At 33.2% G+C, this 19178-nt stretch overlaps 2 protein-coding genes and 1 long non-coding RNA gene across 3 annotated transcripts; all 3 read left to right on the top strand.

Moving 5' to 3' along the window:
• Positions 1-1699: 1699 nt before the first annotated feature.
• On the top strand, positions 1700-9767 carry LOC146938097 (uncharacterized). The gene is made up of 21 exons (XM_085749583.1): positions 1700-2060; positions 2186-2369; positions 2627-2673; positions 2789-2890; positions 3071-3119; positions 3895-3974; positions 4075-4121; positions 4199-4316; positions 4444-4547; positions 4647-4716; positions 5508-5612; positions 5906-6238; positions 6451-6634; positions 7819-7898; positions 8056-8169; positions 8288-8389; positions 8645-8733; positions 8810-8927; positions 9034-9125; positions 9283-9317; positions 9536-9767. Exons 1-21 carry the CDS (start codon positions 1770-1772, stop codon positions 9562-9564), a joined length of 2373 nt encoding a protein of 790 aa, XP_085605709.1. The 5' UTR covers positions 1700-1769; the 3' UTR covers positions 9565-9767.
• Positions 9768-12849: 3082 nt separating this feature from the next.
• Positions 12850-13775, top strand: LOC146938098 (uncharacterized). Its single transcript, XR_015031120.1, has 2 exons — positions 12850-13192; positions 13292-13775. It is a non-coding gene; the product is annotated as an uncharacterized LOC146938098 (long non-coding RNA).
• Positions 13776-16858: 3083 nt separating this feature from the next.
• LOC146938099 (serine/threonine-protein phosphatase 7 long form homolog) lies at positions 16859-18661 on the top strand. Its single transcript, XM_085749584.1, has one exon. The coding sequence runs from the start codon at positions 16859-16861 to the stop codon at positions 18659-18661; it is 1803 nt and encodes a 600-aa protein (XP_085605710.1).
• Positions 18662-19178: the final 517 nt, after the last annotated feature.

The following is a 19178-nucleotide window of genomic DNA, read 5'->3' on the forward strand; positions in this document are numbered from 1 at the left end:
ATATTAAATTAATATTAGTTATTTTAAACATATATTAATTAATACCCGTGTATAATATTGCTGGGGTAGTTCCTATTTGAATGAGATTTAGCTATTTTTTAATTAATGATTTAAATAATCTTATAAAATGATAAAATAGTAAAAAAATACTTTAAATGAAGGGTAAAATTGGAAAGAGAAACAGTCAGCCCAAATTAATAGATTTAAGATGCCCTTTTTTTTATTATTTTCGCTAAAAAAGCTTAAGCCTTCTTTATTTAAGGAAAAATATGGTCTAACATGACCATATTTTTCCTATTTGTTGTGGGGTAGTTCCTATTTGAATGAGATTTAGTTATTTTTTAATTAATGATTTAAATAATCTTATAAAATGATAAAATAGTAAAAAAAAATACTTTAAATGAAGGGTAAAATTGGAAAGAGAAACAACCATCACAAATTAATAGATTTAAGAGGCCTTTTTTTATTATTTTTTCGCTAAATAAGCATCTAAAAAAGCTTAAGCCTTCATGTAAGGAAAAATATGGTCTAACCTGACTTGTCGTAGGCTAGACCGTAGACCCCTGTAGGTCGGTCATGCATACTCTGATCCCTAGTGGTAATACTATATGGTCCAACAAAAAATAAGCAATATTATATGGGCTATTAAAACTATATTTTTTTGTAAAAAAAAAAAAAAAACTATATTTTGGTCATGTACTTTGTTTCAGTGATATAAATTAGAATATTTTTTTTATGGAATAAATTACTTGTTCGAAGATAATAGAAAGAGTAAATTACACTCCCCTTTTCTAAGAGATGCTTGAATTGCACTCCCCTCCCCTCTTATGTTAAAATATACACTTCCCTCCCTTGAAAAGTAAAATTTATACTCCCATCCCCTTTGAGATGCTTGAATTGCAACCCCCTCCCTTAATAATTAAATATGCTCTACACTTTAATCTATTTTAACATAAATAAATATTTTTATGATATATACTAATTTTGAACTATCATTTAAGAAAAATAAATTCATTACTTTATAATTTAAATGTCAATGATAATTAAATTTAAATATTTTATTATTATTTATAATTTAGAGTATAAAATTCACTTTTAAATAACCATACTTTATCGACCTTCATAATTGTTCACATATTTTAATTTTATTTTGGATTGTTTAATATTTCATAACAGGGTTTAAAAATATATGTTAACGAAATTGTGAATAAGAAATAGCGAAAAATATGTATTCAAAATTTGATTATATTAAAATGGATCCACAATACTATTTTTCTTCAAAGTGTGTTAGATTAATTTTTTTTTTGTTAGATTATTAGAAATAAAAAAAATATTGAGGGAGTAAAGCGTAGATTTTAACATAAGAGGAGTTGTGTCAAAAAAAACATAAGAGGAGAGATGAATGTAATTCAAGTTTCTCTCATGGGAGGGGAGCGAAATATTTTGAATACGTTTTGAAAAAGAGGGGAGGGAAGTGTATATTTTAACATAAGAGGGGAGGGGAGTGTAATTCAAGCATCTTTGAGGGGTGGAGAGTGTAATTTACTCTAACAGAAATGTTAGTATCCTAAAAAAAAAATAGAAATGTTAGTATGTATTGTACCAAAAAAAGAATTGTTAGTATGTGTATTAAAACTTGCGTTGCACACAACTCCATTTAGGATTTTTCAGCGCTCCATTTACTCCCAATCGCAAACTAAATTCCCTGAATCGGTGGAATCCTAAATAACCCTGAAACAGTGAAGTCAATCAAAATTCTTTCAACAGCGATGGTGTCTCCGGGTGTGGTGGTAAGAGACGCAACACCTGTTGACCTATATAAGATTCTGGTGAATGATGTCTTTCCTGACGTGGATACTCAAAGTTTGGTTAATGGTAAGCTTCTTCAAGTTGCAGCGGATGATCTCCTAGGCATTATCTTCGGTTACATCGTCTTTGATGTTGGTGAACTGAAGCGTACTAGTTACGGTCATATCACTTCCCTCTTCGTTAGCCCTATCTTTCGGAGAAAAGGACACGCTACTCGACTTGTGACCATGGCTGAAATGGACTTGGAAAAGGTTTTGTATGTTTGGATTAGTTTGTTATGTTAGAAGTCTGTTATTGATATTGTTTGTTAGTGTGTCTTCTTTTAATGGCACGATTGGTGTAGTCTTTAATATGGTTACTGTTACTGTGTTTGTAGCAAGGTGCTGCTTACGTCTCGGTGCCCATCCCAAAGACCAACACTGACGCATTACTCTTCTTCGAAAAGATGGGTTATGAGGAGGTGGCGGTGAAGAGCAATAGTATTGATGGGAATGTTGATGCTAATGTAATCATGACGAAGAAGCTCAAGGGGAAGCAGATGCGTTCTGCGGAGACCGAAGGTAATGCAAAAGGCACTTGTTTGTTAGACCGATTTGCCCCCTTTTTTTGGCTGTTTATTTTCTTGAATTTTATTGTGAAAACAATTGCAACTTTATTGGCTAGTTTTATTTTGACAAGATTGTAATGTGTCTCTTTACAATCTGAATTTTTTTACTATGTTTTGAATGAATAATGATGTGAGTGAAAGGTTATAATCGTTAGTAAGTGTGTGATTCTATTCATGATATATTAAAGTTTGGCGCTTATTACATCTTAGGGTCTATTCTGAACGAGCCTCATAGGGTCTGTGCTGATGAAGATGAGGTATTAGACATTTTGAAGTTTATTGCATGATGATAGCACCCTTAATTTTATGTCATTGTATTTACTGGTTTTTAAAATGCCCTTTTTAATTAAACATTTTTGTTTTATGGTTTAGAAACCTGCAGCAGAAGCTGTTCCTTCTAAAATAGGGAATGCACCCGCAAAGAAAGCTGATAGTTCTGATGAAGAATTTGATGAATCTTCTGATGAAGATGAGGTGAGAGTTTAAACCTTTCATAGTAGCCATAGAAATAGTTGTAACCTAACTATTAATTAGTTGGTGTTTTGTGATACCTCTAATGGTTGTATGATTTGACTCCAAATATATAACAATAATATGTAATTGTCGCTTCTATGGTACCTTTCGACGACTATAATGCTTTCGGTTTGTTTGTAGGTTGATGTGGCTCCTGTTGTTGTTTCTCCTCTGAAGTCTGGAATGAACGGTACAGCCTTTACTGTTCTGCTTTGATTTTTTGTTTAAAGATTATATTTTTATTTTGAACCAACAAACGTAAATCAAAAGGGTCTAGCAACAACTTAAGCAAAGATCACTCTACCTCTAGCATTCATAAACTAATCACCCTTAAAGCATTCTTCTTAGTCTGTACCAACATGTACGAATACATTTCCTATACAAGCTTTAAACATCACTAACTTGAACTTCTTAGATCATCTACTTTGCATTTCTTTTCTCTCATCCTAAATGTCTCGACACTAAAATTCTTATAGCAAATAATCCCTTAGCTAGACAATATAATATTATCAAATTTAGAACTCTATTAAAGACCTCTTAGAACTACCATTTATCTTCAAAGTCTCTAAGAATTCTTCTTTCTCGTGAGTCCATCTCTTGCCATTTATCTTTAAACTCTTATAAATATGAAGATTATGTATTTATGTATGCACAATCAGTTTTTTTACACTGAGCTTGGTTGGTTTTAATTGATCGTTGTGATTTGAAATTAATGAGAGAATTAAATCTTAGTTTTAGTTTTAATTTAGAGTGATATAATATCTTTCACTTATAGATATCTTTATGGTCTAATGTGGAAAGTTGTTCTCCCCCAATTTTATTTGATGTTCCGAAGTTGATTAATATGTTCTATGGTTATAGAGTTGTTGATTTGTCAAACTGATTTTATGGAAAGTGAAATATTTTTCTCTGATTTTTTTTATGTCCTTATTTTTGTTTATTGGGTTATTTTGACTTTGATATAGGCAAGAGGCAAGCTGAGGAAGAAGTCAGGGCAGTGACTTCAAAGAAGCAAAAGGTAGATGAGGTTGCTGCCAAACAAAAGGTATTGAAGTTATTTCAATGTGTAGATCCTGTATTTGTTTGTTATTGTAATGTTATTGACTTATGTCATGTTATTGACATGTACTTATTGACTTTCGAAGACAATATATGTTGGGAACTTATCCTTCAAGGCGCAAGAATCTGACATGTACTTATTTTTCTCACCAATGTGATTCTTGGTTATTTTATTTGATGTATTATTTAATTAACTTCGAAATTATTCAGAATAAATTTTTTCCAAGATTGTGGAATGGTTGTTGATGTATGTCTTGGTTATGGTAAGAGAAAAAGGCCACTAGGCTATGCACATGTTGAGTTTGAAACTGCAGAGGAAGCCAAACGCGTAAGCTCTCGACATCTTTTCAACTTTGTGGATTTGATGAAAACTCTTATTGATTGTTTCCATGGCACTTGTTTCTGGATTCACCTGTTTCACATGATTATATGATTGTTTGCATTTTTAATAATAGGCACTTGATAAGAATGGGGAAAAACTGTTGGATCGTGATGTCCGACTTCAAGAAGCCCGGGAGTGGCGTCCATATCCTCAAGGATATCCTCTTTTTATTGGAAGGTAATTACTATACAAGAAATTTTCTTTTAATTACATTTATGCCTTATTTGTATTGATTCCATTATTCCTTACATTTAAGCCTTTTTAATATTGTTGCAGTAACAACTCAGCTGAAAGTGGCGGAGGAGGCTTTGTCAGGGGTTTTGGTAAGAGTAATGGAGAGGATGAGGTGATTTTATTATCCCCTTTCAGCTCATGCACAATGATTATGATTTTATTCTCCCCAGTTATTCTTTTATATATTGTTATCATCAAAACCTTAGAAACATTGTTCTAAAATTTAATTTGGTTCAACATTTTTTTCCCTTTTTGATGATGACAAACTAACTTATTTTTAAGAACTATAGTCTTTAGTAATTAACTTAACTCATTAGAGGGTGTCGTTTGCAAGCTCCCCCTAAATCTAAGGCGGTTAAGTAAAACATTATAATCATATAGACATTTATATGAGCAGTTAGAAGCTATTATATAAGTAAGCTATTATAAGCAGTCAGAAGCAGTTAAATTCAGATTCTGTGGAATAAACAATTATCAGCAGAGAATTAAATTACTACTTATTCTGCAGAATGTTCCTTCTGATTAGAATTTTGATTCTGAAGTTCTTCTTAGGGGCAAACATCATTCTTGAATAAAATGCATGTTCAAATTTTTCTTAATGAAGCATTCATGTGTTCTTGGCAAAGAGAATTTAAGAATTGGCTTACCACACAAACTACAAAGGAAATGTCTAGACGAGAATAACTGTGAGATAATACAATTTTCCAACCAATCTCCTATATCTTCCTGAATCTGATAGAGGCTCCCCATGATTAGGTAGAAGTTTGACATTTGGAAATCCATAGGAGTATCAACTGGCTTGAAGTTTATTGCATGATGATAATACCCTTAATTTTATATCATTGTATTTAATGGTTTTTTAAGATGCCCGTTTTAATTAAATATTTTTCTGTCATGGTTTAGAACCCTGAAGCAGAAGCTGTTTCTTCTAAAATAGGGAGTGCACCTGAAAAGAAAGCGGATATTCATTTTGTTTCATCTAGTGAGGAATCTTCTGATGAAGATGAGGTATTAGACATTTTGAAGTTTATTGCATCATGATAGTACCCTTTATTTTATATCATTGTAATTGCTGGTTTTTTAACTCCATCTAGTGATACCTCTAATGGTTGTATGATTTGACTCCATATATATATATATATATATATATATATATATATATATATATATATATATATATATATATATCACAATAACCATAATAACAATAATATGTAGTTGTCGCTTCTATGCTACCTTTCTACTATAATGTTTTTGGTTTTTTTGTGGATTGTTGTGCTCTTGTTGTTTCTCCTGTGAAGTCTGGAACGGAGGAGTCACCCAAAATTCGTTATGCAAGATATGTGTCCCCGGATGTGGTCTTAAGAAACGCAACATCTGACGACATATTTAAGATTCTCGTGGATTATCTCTTACCTGACGTGGATCTTGAAAGTTTGGAGAATGGTAAGATTCTTCAAGTCATCGCGGATGATCGCCAAGACGCTATCCTCGGTTACGTCATCTTTGATGTCGTTGAACCGAAGAGTAATGGTTGTGGTCATATCACTTCCATCTTCGTTAACCCTATCTTTCGGAGAGAAGGAGTCGCTTCTAAACTTGTGGAAAGCGCTGAAAAGGACTTAAGGGATAAGGTTTGTTTGTTTTTTACCGATTGATTCTGTCATAATTTTGTTGGTTTGGATTTGTTAGTTAATTTAAAATCCTGTTATTGCTATTGTTAGTTAGTTAAAATCATATATGTTAGGAGGAGTTAGATTGAGTATAATTAACAAGTGTGTCTTCTTTTAATTTAATGGTGTGATTGGTGTAGTCTGTAATATGTTTCCTGTTACTGTGTTAGTAGCAAGGTGCTGCTTACGTCTCAGTGCCCGTCCCGAAGACCAACTCTGATGGATTACTCTTCTTCGAAAAGATGGGGTATGAGAAGGAGGCAGTGAAGAGCAATTATATTGATGGGAAGGATGATGCTAATGTCATCATGACGAAGAAGTTCGAGGGGAAGCAGATGCATTATGCGGAGACCGAAGGTAATGCAAAAGGCACTTGATTGTTAGAACGCATTACCCCCTTTTTTTAGCTGTTTATTTTCTTGAATTTTGTTGTGAAAACAATTCCAACTATATTGGCTAGTTTGATTGATGACGCGAGAGAAAACTTTTCTATAGTTGAGGCAGTCATTCTATTTATCAGATAAGTTGCTGTATGAAAAACATGATCCCAAAAAGACAAGCATTTTAGCACGAGGAAGCAAGGTCCAACCAGTTTCAACAATGTGCCTATGCATTCTTTCAACTGGTCCATTTTTATGATGTGTGTGAGGTGTGATACCTTGATCATTAAGAAATTTGGTAGAGGGACACAATTCACCACCATCAGATTGGGCAACTTTAATTTTATGATTTTGAAGTTTTGAAATGTAGAAAGAGTATGAGATTTTAGTTTTAAAGGATAAATCCAAGTAAAACTTGAAAAGGCATCAACAATAGTAAAAAATAATAAGAATAACCACATGACAATTCAATAGGTGCAGGCCCCGAAAAATCACAGAAAACAAGTTCGAGGGGTTTAGTTTAGACAGTAGTAGAGTCAGATGAGGATAACCTATGGGTTTAACCAAGACAACATGAAGAGCGAAAATCAGACAAGCTTTTATTTGGAAAAGCAACATTACTTAGTTTCAAAGCATTTTGGAGTACGTCATAATGAGGATAGCCAAGTCTACGATTGCCATATGCTATACAAAGGTGAACAAGAGTTGTTTGTAGGGACAATTGTTGAACAAGCAACATTATTACATTGATAGGTACGAAACTGTAAACTAGAAAACGGGCACTATGACAGGAAATTCCCCCGCCTAAGCCCTCTGCAGCAGCAAAACAAAACTGATGCTGCTATATGCGTGCTGACAGCAATCAAAATGCAGCTGCAGACACCGCATACCTCAGCCTCAGCCTCTCTAAGCAAACAACAAACAAAACACTAACGCGACAAACACTCCTTCCTTTGGATTCCAATGCCATTCATAGAACAGACAAGCCGGAGAATTTGATCAATTCAAACGCCATCTCCACGACAAAATCTTTATATCCTCCACTAGCTCTTCCACTTCTCCAATTTTATTGTTGAAAACTCTATCGTTCCTAGCTCGATTCAAAAGCCGGAAATTTTTTCTGATGTTCTTGTTTATTGGGTTATTTTGACTTTGATATAGGCAAGAGGCAAGCTGTGGAAGAAGTCGAGGAAGTTTCTTCAAAGAAGCAAAAGGTAGATGAGGTTGCTGCCAAACAAAAGGTATTGAAGGTAGTCAAAATTAGTTTGCAGGAATCCTTTCATGAATCTGAGGATGTGGTATTATATTTCAATGTATATACCCTTAATTTTATATCAATGTATTTACTGGTTTTTTAAGATGGCCGTTTTAATTAAACATTTTTGTATCATGGTTTAGAACCCTGCAACAAAAGTTGTTCCATCCAAAAATGGGAGTGCACCTGTAAAGAAAGACGATCTTTATTATTCATCTTCTGAAGAATCTTCTGGTGAATCTTCTGATGAAGATGAGGTATTAGACATTTTGAAGTTTATTGCATATTGGTGATAGTATCCTTAATTTTATATCATTGATTTACCGGTTTTTTTAAATTCCCTTTTTAATTAAACTTTTTTGTTTCATGGTTTAGAAACCTGCAGCAGAAGTTGTTCCTTCCAAAATAGGAAGTGCACCCGCAAAGAAGGCTGATAGTTCTGACCAAGAATCTGACGAATCTTCTGGTGAAGATGAGGTGAGTTAAACCTTCCATATCAGCCATATTGTAACCTTTTAACTCTTGGTTGGTGTTTTGTGATACCTCAACATTTCAATATATGTCCTACATTCATTCGTGGGTACCCCTAATGGGTTGAAGACCATATCAACAGGTCTTCCATCTTGCAAATAAGGCATATCATGTCTAGACAAAATCTTTGAAACGATACCCTTAACGTGATTGCAACTTCTTTGTTCGTAGCTAACAACTCTTATTTTGTCTTCTTTGCAGCCCAATACTCCAGCTACACAAAATGTGAACAGTCGTGTGAAGACATTATATGTTGGGAACTTATCCTTCAGTGTGCAAAAATCTGACATGTACTTATTTTACTCATCATGTGATTCTTGGTTATTTTATTTTATGTATTATTTATCTAACTTTGAAATTATTCAGAGAAAAATTCTTCCAAGATTGTGGAAAAGTTATTGATGTACGTCTTGCTTCTCATAAGGATGGAAAGCTTAAAGGCTTTGGACATGTTGAGTTTGCAACTGCAGAGGCAGCCCAATACGTAAGCTCTTGACATCTTTTCAACTTTGTGGATTTTATGAAAACTCTTGTCTATTGTGTCGAAGGCATTCAGAGACCAAAATGACTATTACCCTTTTTAATATTAGGCACTTAAGATGAATGGGCAAGAAATATTGCAACGTGCTGTCCGACTTGATTTAGCTCGGGAGAGGGGTGCATATACTCCTAATAATAACAGGTAATTACTGTATCCAAGAAATTTTCTTTTAACTACGTTTATGCCTCACTTGTTTCGATTCCATTATTTGTTACTTTTTTCAATAGGCTTAAATGCACTTTTGACCCTATTTCTTCTAATGTTGTATTAAAAACTTTACTTCATGGACTGTTTACAGGCGTGCAGGATTCTATAAACCAGGCCTATACCAAGGTATATTTTCCTCATTTTGTTGTTGTACTATGTTCTGCCAATGGTTTTTCAACAATATTTCTTGAACAACTTCTCGATGAATAGGGTTACATAACATTGTCTAAATACTATTTTTACGAAAAATATGATAAAACGAGCTTTCATCTTAGCGAGACACATACATTGTTGCTTCAAGCATGGTTCTCTTTTTCTAATTAATTTAACTTGTCATTTTTCAGGGAAAAAGACTACTTTTGCCGACGACTAGGGTAGCAGTTTTTTTGCTCAGTTTTGGTGAAGACCTTATGTAACGGAAGTTTTTGTGATTCCTAGTCTCATATATCAGGGTATTGGAATTCCCGTAGCTATTTGTTGATGTTTATTACATTTGCTAGTTGAAAGATACTCTATCTAAAATTAGGTGTTATTTTTTCTAATTTTCTTTCTAATTAGATGTTTATTACAACGTTTATTATTTCCACTAACATACATTTATATTACATTTCAATCATCCTTAAATTTTTTATCAACCGCAATTAGTAATGATGTTTTAATAAATGATACATATTTTACCGTTAAATCAAAACTATCAACCATTTTTTAATAAACGTATGAAACTTGAATGAGACATCTAATATGAGACTAATGGAGTATTGCTAACTTGTGTCTGGGGGGGGGGGGGGGGGGGGGGGGGGCAAGTTAAGAAGCTAAACATGAAAACTTTTTAAAAGTCTAAAAGACACAACAAAAAAATAGGGTAATTGCGGCGACTAAATTTTGATGATTGCGGCGGTTTTAGCCGCCACTATCAACCAATAGGGCGGTTCACAAAACTGCTGTAAATTTTGCTACCACAAACATTACTACAAGGAGTATCCGTAAATCCTTACTCAACTAACCATATCGAGATTAGTAGATTAAATATTTTCTATGATTATCCAAGTTCGAACTTAAGATATGAGTTTTTGAATGATGTTTGTCATTTCGTGTATTCCGATCAAAAAAATTGGTAATGAAATCAAAATTTTTTGAACTTAAGATCTGAAATTTTGCACGTATAATGAAATCAAAATAATTTGTGGCAAATTCATCTTGCACACCCACTAACTCCCGATAGAGGTCGTCCCGAAGACCCATTATACTTTTTGTATATCAAAGAAATTGTTTATAATTCCTAAAGATTTGTACTATTATCTCGTAAATACACCATAGGAAATAACAAAGGAACTAACAAATGTCCCTAGCACTAAAAGACAAATCACGGAGAAGGGACCCCTCCCAGGCAAGGTAAACTAATAAGGATTGGAAATCCGGACCAAAGGTCCAGGATATCCATGGTACACCTCAGGATGCAAAATCAGAAACCACTGAGAGCAAAGTTCGAACTAAGGTTCTGGCGGAACGCAAAGGATTTCAAATCGCCATGCCTGAATCAACAATGACGGCAATTCTCAAACAAGATTCAAGACTTTCCATGATGTACCTTAGGCCGCAAATAGGGGTCAATAAAGCCAAAATGGTCGAACTAAGGTTCAAGGTGGCTTGCCCTAGATTAGCCAGAGGAATACATATGATCAAGGCCGACAACAACCCGCCCCAAACGTCCACCGAGGATGTCAAAACACATATTAAAGCCTCCACAAGTAAACACGTGCAAAGCAACTAAACATGTACATAGAAAAAGTCATTGAAGGTCTGACTTCTAAATCAACAATGAGATGGATAGAAGAAAAAGATTCAAAAAATCATTAAGTAAATCTAGGAAATAGAGCAAAATAAAGGAATACAAAAGAAGGCTAAATCAAGAAAAAGTTAGGCTTAATTAATGATTTGGTCCCTTAAGTTATTTGTTGGTTACATTTTGGTTTCATAAGTTATTAACGTTACAATTTGGTCCCTTAAGTTATTTGTTGGTTACATTTTGGTCTCATAAGTTATTAACGTTACAATTTGGTCCCTTAACTTATTTTTTGGTTTCGTTTTGGTACCTTAACTCTTCCTCCGTCAACCACTCTGGTCCTTTATGTTATTAGAGTTAACGGATCAAAACGAAACCAAAAAATAAGTTAAGGGACCAAAACGAAACCAAAAAGTAAGTTAAGGGACCAAATTGTAACATTAATAACTTATGGGACTAAAATGTAACCAACAAATAACTTAAGGGACCAAATTGTAACGTTAATAACTTATGGGACCAAAATGTAACCAACAAATAACTTAAGGGACCAAATATTAATTAAGCTAAAAAGTTAAGTAAAATAATTCTTTATTCTCAATTATTAATTAGAAAAGAAAAAGAAGGTGCGTAAAGATGACTCTGACTCCAAGCGGTGATCCAAGGTCGGACCCAACACACTAGTGAAAGCGACCCATGAAAGTTGTTGCCTGAAGTCTGGCACTGATAAATCGTAACAAAAGGATTCCTCTCGCGAAAGTTGTCACCTCAAGTCTGGCACTGACAAAAGATATCCCACTCTAACAAAGGTACAACATAAGGTTCCTTGGGAGCCCAATTCTACAGCTAGCCATTACAAAACAGTGGAGCCCCCAATAATCATTGTCCTTCTTTGCAAAAAAGGAAGAAGCCTCTGCAAGGAGTCAAGAAGGGTCACCCTCTTGAAAAGAATCATATTTCTTCAAGTAGATTAGGGGGAACCATAATGATGGACCCTCCAAACAAACTTCCAAATTCTTTGCAAAAAGATAGACTGATACCGACCCGAGCCCGTGAAGTACCTAATGCCATAGAAGGAACACACAAGGAAGAACTCAACCTCTCCCAAATCGGTGAATCCCTGACAAACATGAGGCAAAATAACACATTACAACACTATTTTAACTAACAAAGTAACGACATAATCCCAGACACGTCCAAGGCAAAAAACAAAGTGCAACATAACCAGAGAAACACTAAATTCTGTAATGCCTAAGGCAGGAAAATGGGACCCAAGGTCCTTAAATCCACAATATATGAAACACCATAGAGGACTTTCAAGTCCCCTAAGTGACGATCTCACATCACAACATCATACGACCACCCAATAAGGTTTGCTTCAAGGAATAAAATGGATGATAAATAGTAAGCAAGAGATGGTAGTCAGGACAAATTGTCCATTGCATTAAAAAGAATAAGATAACCAAGGATCTAAGTACATCAATGGATGTAAACATTTAAACTAAAGTTCCACAAGAAATTTTCAAACGACAACATGAAGTCAGGATTATAGGGCGCAAACAGAAATAAGGTACAATCAAAATAGCCAAGCACAAACACCATGGCGCTAAAGATCATATAGAAAAGGAAAGAAAGGATGGGGAAGGGGTAATCATCAAGGTCATAAACCAGATCGATAGACGTTATCCCCGACCCATTTCCAGTACCTTCAATTATACAAAATCAGTGTCCTCGTCAACAGGTCTTCCATCACCCGCACCAGCAGAATAAGAAGAAGTCCCTGGGTCACTCCTAATTCTCCCTAAGCAGAAGTTTTACAAAGCTCCCTCAGAGGAATATGGGCTCCATAAGAACCCTTCGGTGCAACCAAGCATGGGCGGATGTAGAGTGAAACATGGTGTGGCAGCTGCCACACCAGATTCTAGCTTAATTTTTTTTTTATATGCATAAACATAAGGCATGGGAAGGAAAGTGGAAATTGAAAAACACACACAACACAAACAAAACAAAGCGTTGTTTCTTTTCCTCTTCTCTACTCTCACAAACAATCAGTTTCTTATTCTCTTCTCACAATTCACAATTCACAATCGCCTTTCTTCTCACAACAAACAAACAAACCTCTCCTTCTTTCACTCTCATCAGTCAGCAGCATCATTTTCTCTCTTCACTCCTTCTTCAAATCTAGTGTATCTCTCAGTTCTCACTCTAAGTCTAAGCCAAGGTAAGCGAAATAGTCAATTGATTCTCTACTTTCTCATTCATTCTACAATTGCTTTTTTAGGGTTTTAGAATTGTGAATTGAGAATTGGGTTTTTTTTAGGGTTTGAATTGGAGATTTTCTGTCGTTCTGCAATGAATGAATTGAAATTATTGGCATGGTACAACAATGAAAAGAAACATTACTTACTGCCACATTCTAATTCTCACGTTATATGTTCCTTTGATAGGCCTAATCTTAAACTTCCATTTAGGCCTTTGATGTGTGTTGCCTACTCTGCCATTGCCGTTTGAATTTAAGCAACTTTAGGGTGATGTGAACTGTGATTTCAACCTGTATGTGCAAGTTTAACAATTCATCATTTTCTTTGTTTATTTTGCTACTGCCGGTGCCGAGTTCATGGCATCATGACCGAGTGGTTTTGGTGTTTAAGTGTGCCGCCTATATACGGTCACTTTTGAATTTTCTGCCGTTTTTTCCGCGAGTTGTGGGTGTGTCTTACACCCTCTCGACGATGAATAATATTTGCCGTAAAAAAATGTTATATATTATTTTTAGTATAATTGTATTATAGTTTCTTTAAAAATTTGGCCACACTAATATGCAATGTCTAGATCCGCCCCTGCAACCAAGTCGTTTTCCCCAAAGAGTCCATGACAATTTGGAAAGAGAGTAATTCAAGGATTTTCAATATTAACATTTTATCTCAAATAAAACTGTTAAAATCAAGGTTAATATTGAAGGCATTTTTGAATATGGTTTCATTTCACCTCACCCTAGCTATTGTAAATCTAAGTATAACAGTCACCAAAGACCTATATGGAAGGTAGAATTGCAACTGTTATTTAGTCGAGTCGAGTGACTACATTATTTTTGCCACATCTTGTGTTTAATTAGTATTAATATACATCTCTTTGGCTTTTTAAAAATAATCTATCGTTCTTTTTTCTCTAACAATTTTAAGTACATAGTTTTGTTATAGACTCGCAAACACTAATTTTCCCACACTTTGTGCCTTCTATTCAAGTTTCAACAAAATCATTTCTTTCAATTTTTATAACTATTTTTTTTTTTTTAACAAGGAGATTATGATGAATGGATAGTCAGTCATTGATCTTTTCTTTTTGGGAATAAGCTGCTGATCTTTTATTTATATATTTTTGTACCAGAGTTGTGGATCTTTATAAAATCAGAATATTTAATAAAACAACATATTGTAACCCTCCTCTCAAATTAAAAAACAAATACAGAGGGGAACAATTAATCTGATCTCTTTATTCAAAAAAAAAAAAAAATTAAAAAACAAATAAATTGAAAACCTCTTCCTATTTAAAAAAAACTAAAATAAAAATATACGGTCAAAAGAAGACAATGAAACTTAAAAGAGAAAAAGGACGGTAAAATTTATGGTTAAATATGTTTTTGATCACTTCCATAAAAAAAATAATGTTTTTGATCCCTATTTAATTGGGACCTTTTAAGTTTAGTCCTATTACTTAATTTTAATAATTTTTTTAGAGCCTATAAAAAAAATTTGCACTCAATTATAATCCCTTCTAAATATAATTTATTTAATTATGCTTAAACTCTTAATTTATTGAACAATTTTTTGTAGACATGTTAAGAACATTACTAAAATTTCCTTCGCAAAAAATTAACTTCAAATTTGATTTCTACGTCTAGGACTATGGTTACTTTTAATCTTGAACTTTTATCGTTTTAAAAAAATCATATTTAACTAATCTCATCTTATATTGTTCTATTAATTTGATTTCTACATCTAGGACTTTGGTTACTTTTAATCTTGAACATTTATTGTTTTAAAAAAAATCATATTTAATTAATCTCATCTTATATTGTTCTATTGTTTATTTATTTCTTTGACTAAATATTGGTCAATTCTTTTTTTTTTTAAATTGATTTAGAATTAACTTTGTATTAAATTATTACCCTATTTTTTATATTGATATTAGGAAAACTATAATTGGTCCTTTCGTTAGTCAAAAAAGTAAAATGGTCGTTTTCAAAAAGATAGTGCAAAGAAAAAATGCTCGTCGTAATCAGGAAAAAGAAAATATTCATTCAAAAAAAGGAAAATAAAACTGAAATAAAAATAAAATATATTTCCTGAGTATAAAGATAGTGTAAAGAAAGACATGGTCATGGATGGATACGGCATGATGGTGGAAGATATTGTAACAAAAAAAAATATCTAGTGTTGATAGAATATATGATAAGATTTTTTTTATATATTTTTAATTTGAAGAAGGAAATCAAATTCTAAATTTCATAATTATTATATTTATTGTGGTGGGTATTTTGTTATTTTTTTTTTACAAAAATAAACAATATTTAGAAATTTAAATTGATAGTGTATATTGATGCGAAATTAAAGTCATTAAAAAAAAGGATGAATATGGGAACAAACTCACAATATACATGTTAATAGCATAAAGCGACAAAGTATCAATTCATAGAAATATAAATATATTCAAGTCCGAAATACTTTTGTATTCGGATTTTCATTGTTGATGACGTCAAAGTCATTGATTGAATGTGCACTTTCTCAAAGCTATTCATTCAACTTGAATCAAATAGACAATGCACTAAGACATAAAGCGGCAAAGTATCAATTCATACAAATATGACTATATTCAAGTCCGAAATACTTTTGTATTCGGATTTCCATTGTTGACGACGTCAAAGACATTGATTGAATGTGCACTTTCTCAAAGCTATTCATTCAACTTGAATCAAATAAAGTATCAATTCATACAAATATGACTATATTCAAGTCCGAAATACTTTTGTATTCGAATTTCCATTGTTGACGACGTCAAAGTCATTGATTGAATGTGCACTTTCTCAAAGCTATTCATTCAACTTGAATCAAATAAACAACGCACTAAGAAAATAAATAAAAAACACGCCGCACAAAGACAGAAAATCAAAACAAACAGATTAGTGTAAAGACGACGAAACCACAAAAATAAACAAAATAATATTGAATATATGTGAAAGTCACTTTTTTAATTAAAGAAGAAAGAAAGACAATTTAGGATGACAAGATGTGAACATATTTATTTTTTTAAGGAAGATGTGAACATTTTTTTTTGAAGGAAGATGTGAACATATTTATTGTTTATTATTATATAAAAATTTAATTTCCAATTTTAATACATTTTTTATAGAATTTTTTGTAAATTGAATTTTTATGTTTATCATGTTTTTTTTATTTACTTTTTAGTCTAAATATATTCAAATGCCCTGCATGTTGATTTGACTTTTGACACTTTTTAATTATAATATTGAAAGAATAACTTTGGATTTTCTACATTTACCATTCTCCTTCAACATTTGTTTCGGGTGCAACAAGTAGCCTTTACAAAAGCAATAATTTTCCTGAAAAAAAAATTATTCACCATTTTTTTCTAACAGCTTAATTTCATTGAGCCTAGCACAAGAAGTGCAAAAGGCTTGAAAAGAATACAACAATTAAAACAAACCAAGAAAGGCTCAATACAAAGCACAAGGCACCCTCTAATCAACAGAAAAGATAAAACAGTGTCAGCATTACAAAGAACAAACAGAAGGTGCAACCAACCGCAGCTCCCAAAACCAATCACAGAACCTGTAAGTTTAGTTTTAACTCAATCATAGTCTCATACCATGATGAACGAACAAACATTAGAAGATACCATCATAGAGGTCAAGGAAGATTTTATGCTTTCACCTAATGGTGATAGTGAGCCAACTCTTAGAACGGCACATTTACTCAAACCTATAGCAAATTCAATTGATGAATCAACTCTTAAGTTTAACCAATTTTCATCTTTTGATTTTGAACCAAAGGAATGGCCTTTGAAAATCAACTTCACTGGGTGGCGCAACCCTCAACAAAAATGGGTTTGTTGGCTTGATAAACTCAAACCAAAGTTTGAATCAGTGTGGAAGGAAGTTGGAATCTTTGAAGCTATTATGAGCTCAAAGTGTTGCATACTTAAAAATCAGAACTTGCTACAAGGGGTTGTGGAGAAATGGTGTTGTGATACAAACACATTTATTTTTCCCTTTGGTGAGGCAACAATAACTTTGGAGGATATCATTGTTTTAGGAGGTTACCCTATCATTGGCGATCATGTTTTCACCAAAGTTAAAGACCAAGAAATGAGAGAGGTGGAAAACAAATTGATCCGTGAAAGGAAGCAGCTTACAACTAAGAACGATGGTCATGCTTACACATCATTATGGATGGACATGTTCATCGATAAAGGTAATGAAATTGAACACGAAGCCTTCCTTGCTACTTGGTTGTCAATTTTTGTTTTTCCTCATAAAAATATGGTCAAAAGTTCTTTGTTTCCTATTGCTATTCATCTTGCTAGAGGGATTCCTATTGCTTTGGCACCAGCTGTTTTGGCTAGCATATACAAGGATTTAAGTTTATTTAAGAAAACAATTGTTGATATGTTCAAATATCCGGTTAGTGGTGATAGATTTCCTGTTGAATTGACTCTTCTATCACCTTTTTATTTGGTTCAAGTTTGGGTGTGGGAGAGGTTCACAAAATTACAACCACAACCCATGTCAATCAACCCCAACGACCCTTTATTGTTTAGGTGGCATAAGGTTCAGGCTTTGAAAATTGAAAATGTTAAGTTGGCATTAGACTTAACTGTCGATGATTTTCTTTGGCGTCCATATGTTAGATATCCTGAGAAATGTGGAATTTTTTATCCAAATAACGAAATTTGGGTACCATTTAAGAAGGATTTGGATAAAAAAATACTTTCATTTTTTGTATGCCTGAGGGTTTCTGAGCTTGTTGGATTTGAGTCTATAGAGCAGTATCTTCCACATAGAGTTTCTATGCAATTTGGATTTGACCAAGATATTCCAAGTTATGTGCCTAGGTGCAACGGTACAAAGCCTACTGCTTGGAACAACTATTGCAGGCCCATGTCTGATAAACATTTGTATTTTCCACCAAGACTGTTTGAGGCAGATGTTACCATGCGCTATGTAAAGTGGTGGAAGAAATCGGTGTTGGGTCGTGGAGATTTCGTTAAGAAGACTGTGAAGCGGAAGAGCAGTGTGAGTTCAAAGAAGCACGTTCCTACTGAAAATTCTGCACTTGATTGTGTGAAATCTGATGAAAATATTGAGGATTGTAATCCTGCAAAAGAGTCCAACAATGTAATTGTTGAACATCCAGATCTTTTGTTTCACTCCGATATGGCTGTTCAAGAAGTAGCTAAAGAAACAGTCAGAGAAAAAGGAAGAAATGAAAGTGATCATGAAGAGATTTTATTAGAAGAGGAATACTTGAAGAATCAAGAAGAACTCCTGTGTTTCGAAAGACAAAAAGAAGAGCTATCACAATTAATTGATTTGAAGAAGAAAAGGGGTGAAGAGTTGAGGAAACGCCTCAGTGTTCTAAGGAATCAACAGCCACCATCTTCATCTTTGTAAAAAATTATCTTGTTTTTGAATTATCTTGTTTTTGAATTATCTTGTTAATAACAAACGAAGGATAAATTGTAAGACTAGTTTTGATGAGTTATGATATTTTTTTTTTATTACCTGATATGATTGTGTTACTTATTTCGAAGTAGTATTGTCATGAATGGTGAGAACACTTGGTTAATGTGATGAAAAAACAATGAAGTGAATCTAAGCAATACTGGAACTAATGCAAAACTATGTTTATAATTCTTTCCAAACTGCATCATGTGTGATTAATGAAGCTTTTATTTCTCTTAAAAGTGCGGGATAAATATCATAATGGATCTAAATTTTCTGATTTCAATTTCTTTCTGCTCTCCTACAAACTCCATATCCCTCTCTTCATCATCTCAATTTTTTCTCGAGTATTTTTCTTATACAACCTGTGCTTCATAGTAGCTTTCATTATATGTAGATCACGACAATATTGAATTCATTTAAGATATTGAGTTTGTCATATAAAGAGTATAACTTGATCTCTTGA

The sequence above is a fragment of the Medicago sativa genome, chromosome 3 (assembly GCF_051527215.1).
Source record: "Medicago sativa cultivar Bolivia chromosome 3, Bolivia_mono, whole genome shotgun sequence".
NCBI classification, from domain to species: domain Eukaryota; kingdom Viridiplantae; phylum Streptophyta; class Magnoliopsida; order Fabales; family Fabaceae; genus Medicago; species Medicago sativa.

Coding starts and splice junctions, on each gene's coding strand:
- LOC146938097 (XM_085749583.1), top strand. CDS start 1,770: ATGGTGTCTCCGGGTGTGGTGGTAAGAGACGCAACACCTGTTGACCTA. Junction 2,891..3,070: donor AATCTTCTGATGAAGATGAG/GTGAGAGTTTAA, acceptor GTTTGTTTGTAG/GTTGATGTGGCTCCTGTTGT. Junction 7,899..8,055: donor AGGTTGCTGCCAAACAAAAG/GTATTGAAGGTA, acceptor ATCATGGTTTAG/AACCCTGCAACAAAAGTTGT.
- LOC146938099 (XM_085749584.1), top strand. CDS start 16,859: ATGATGAACGAACAAACATTAGAAGATACCATCATAGAGGTCAAGGAA.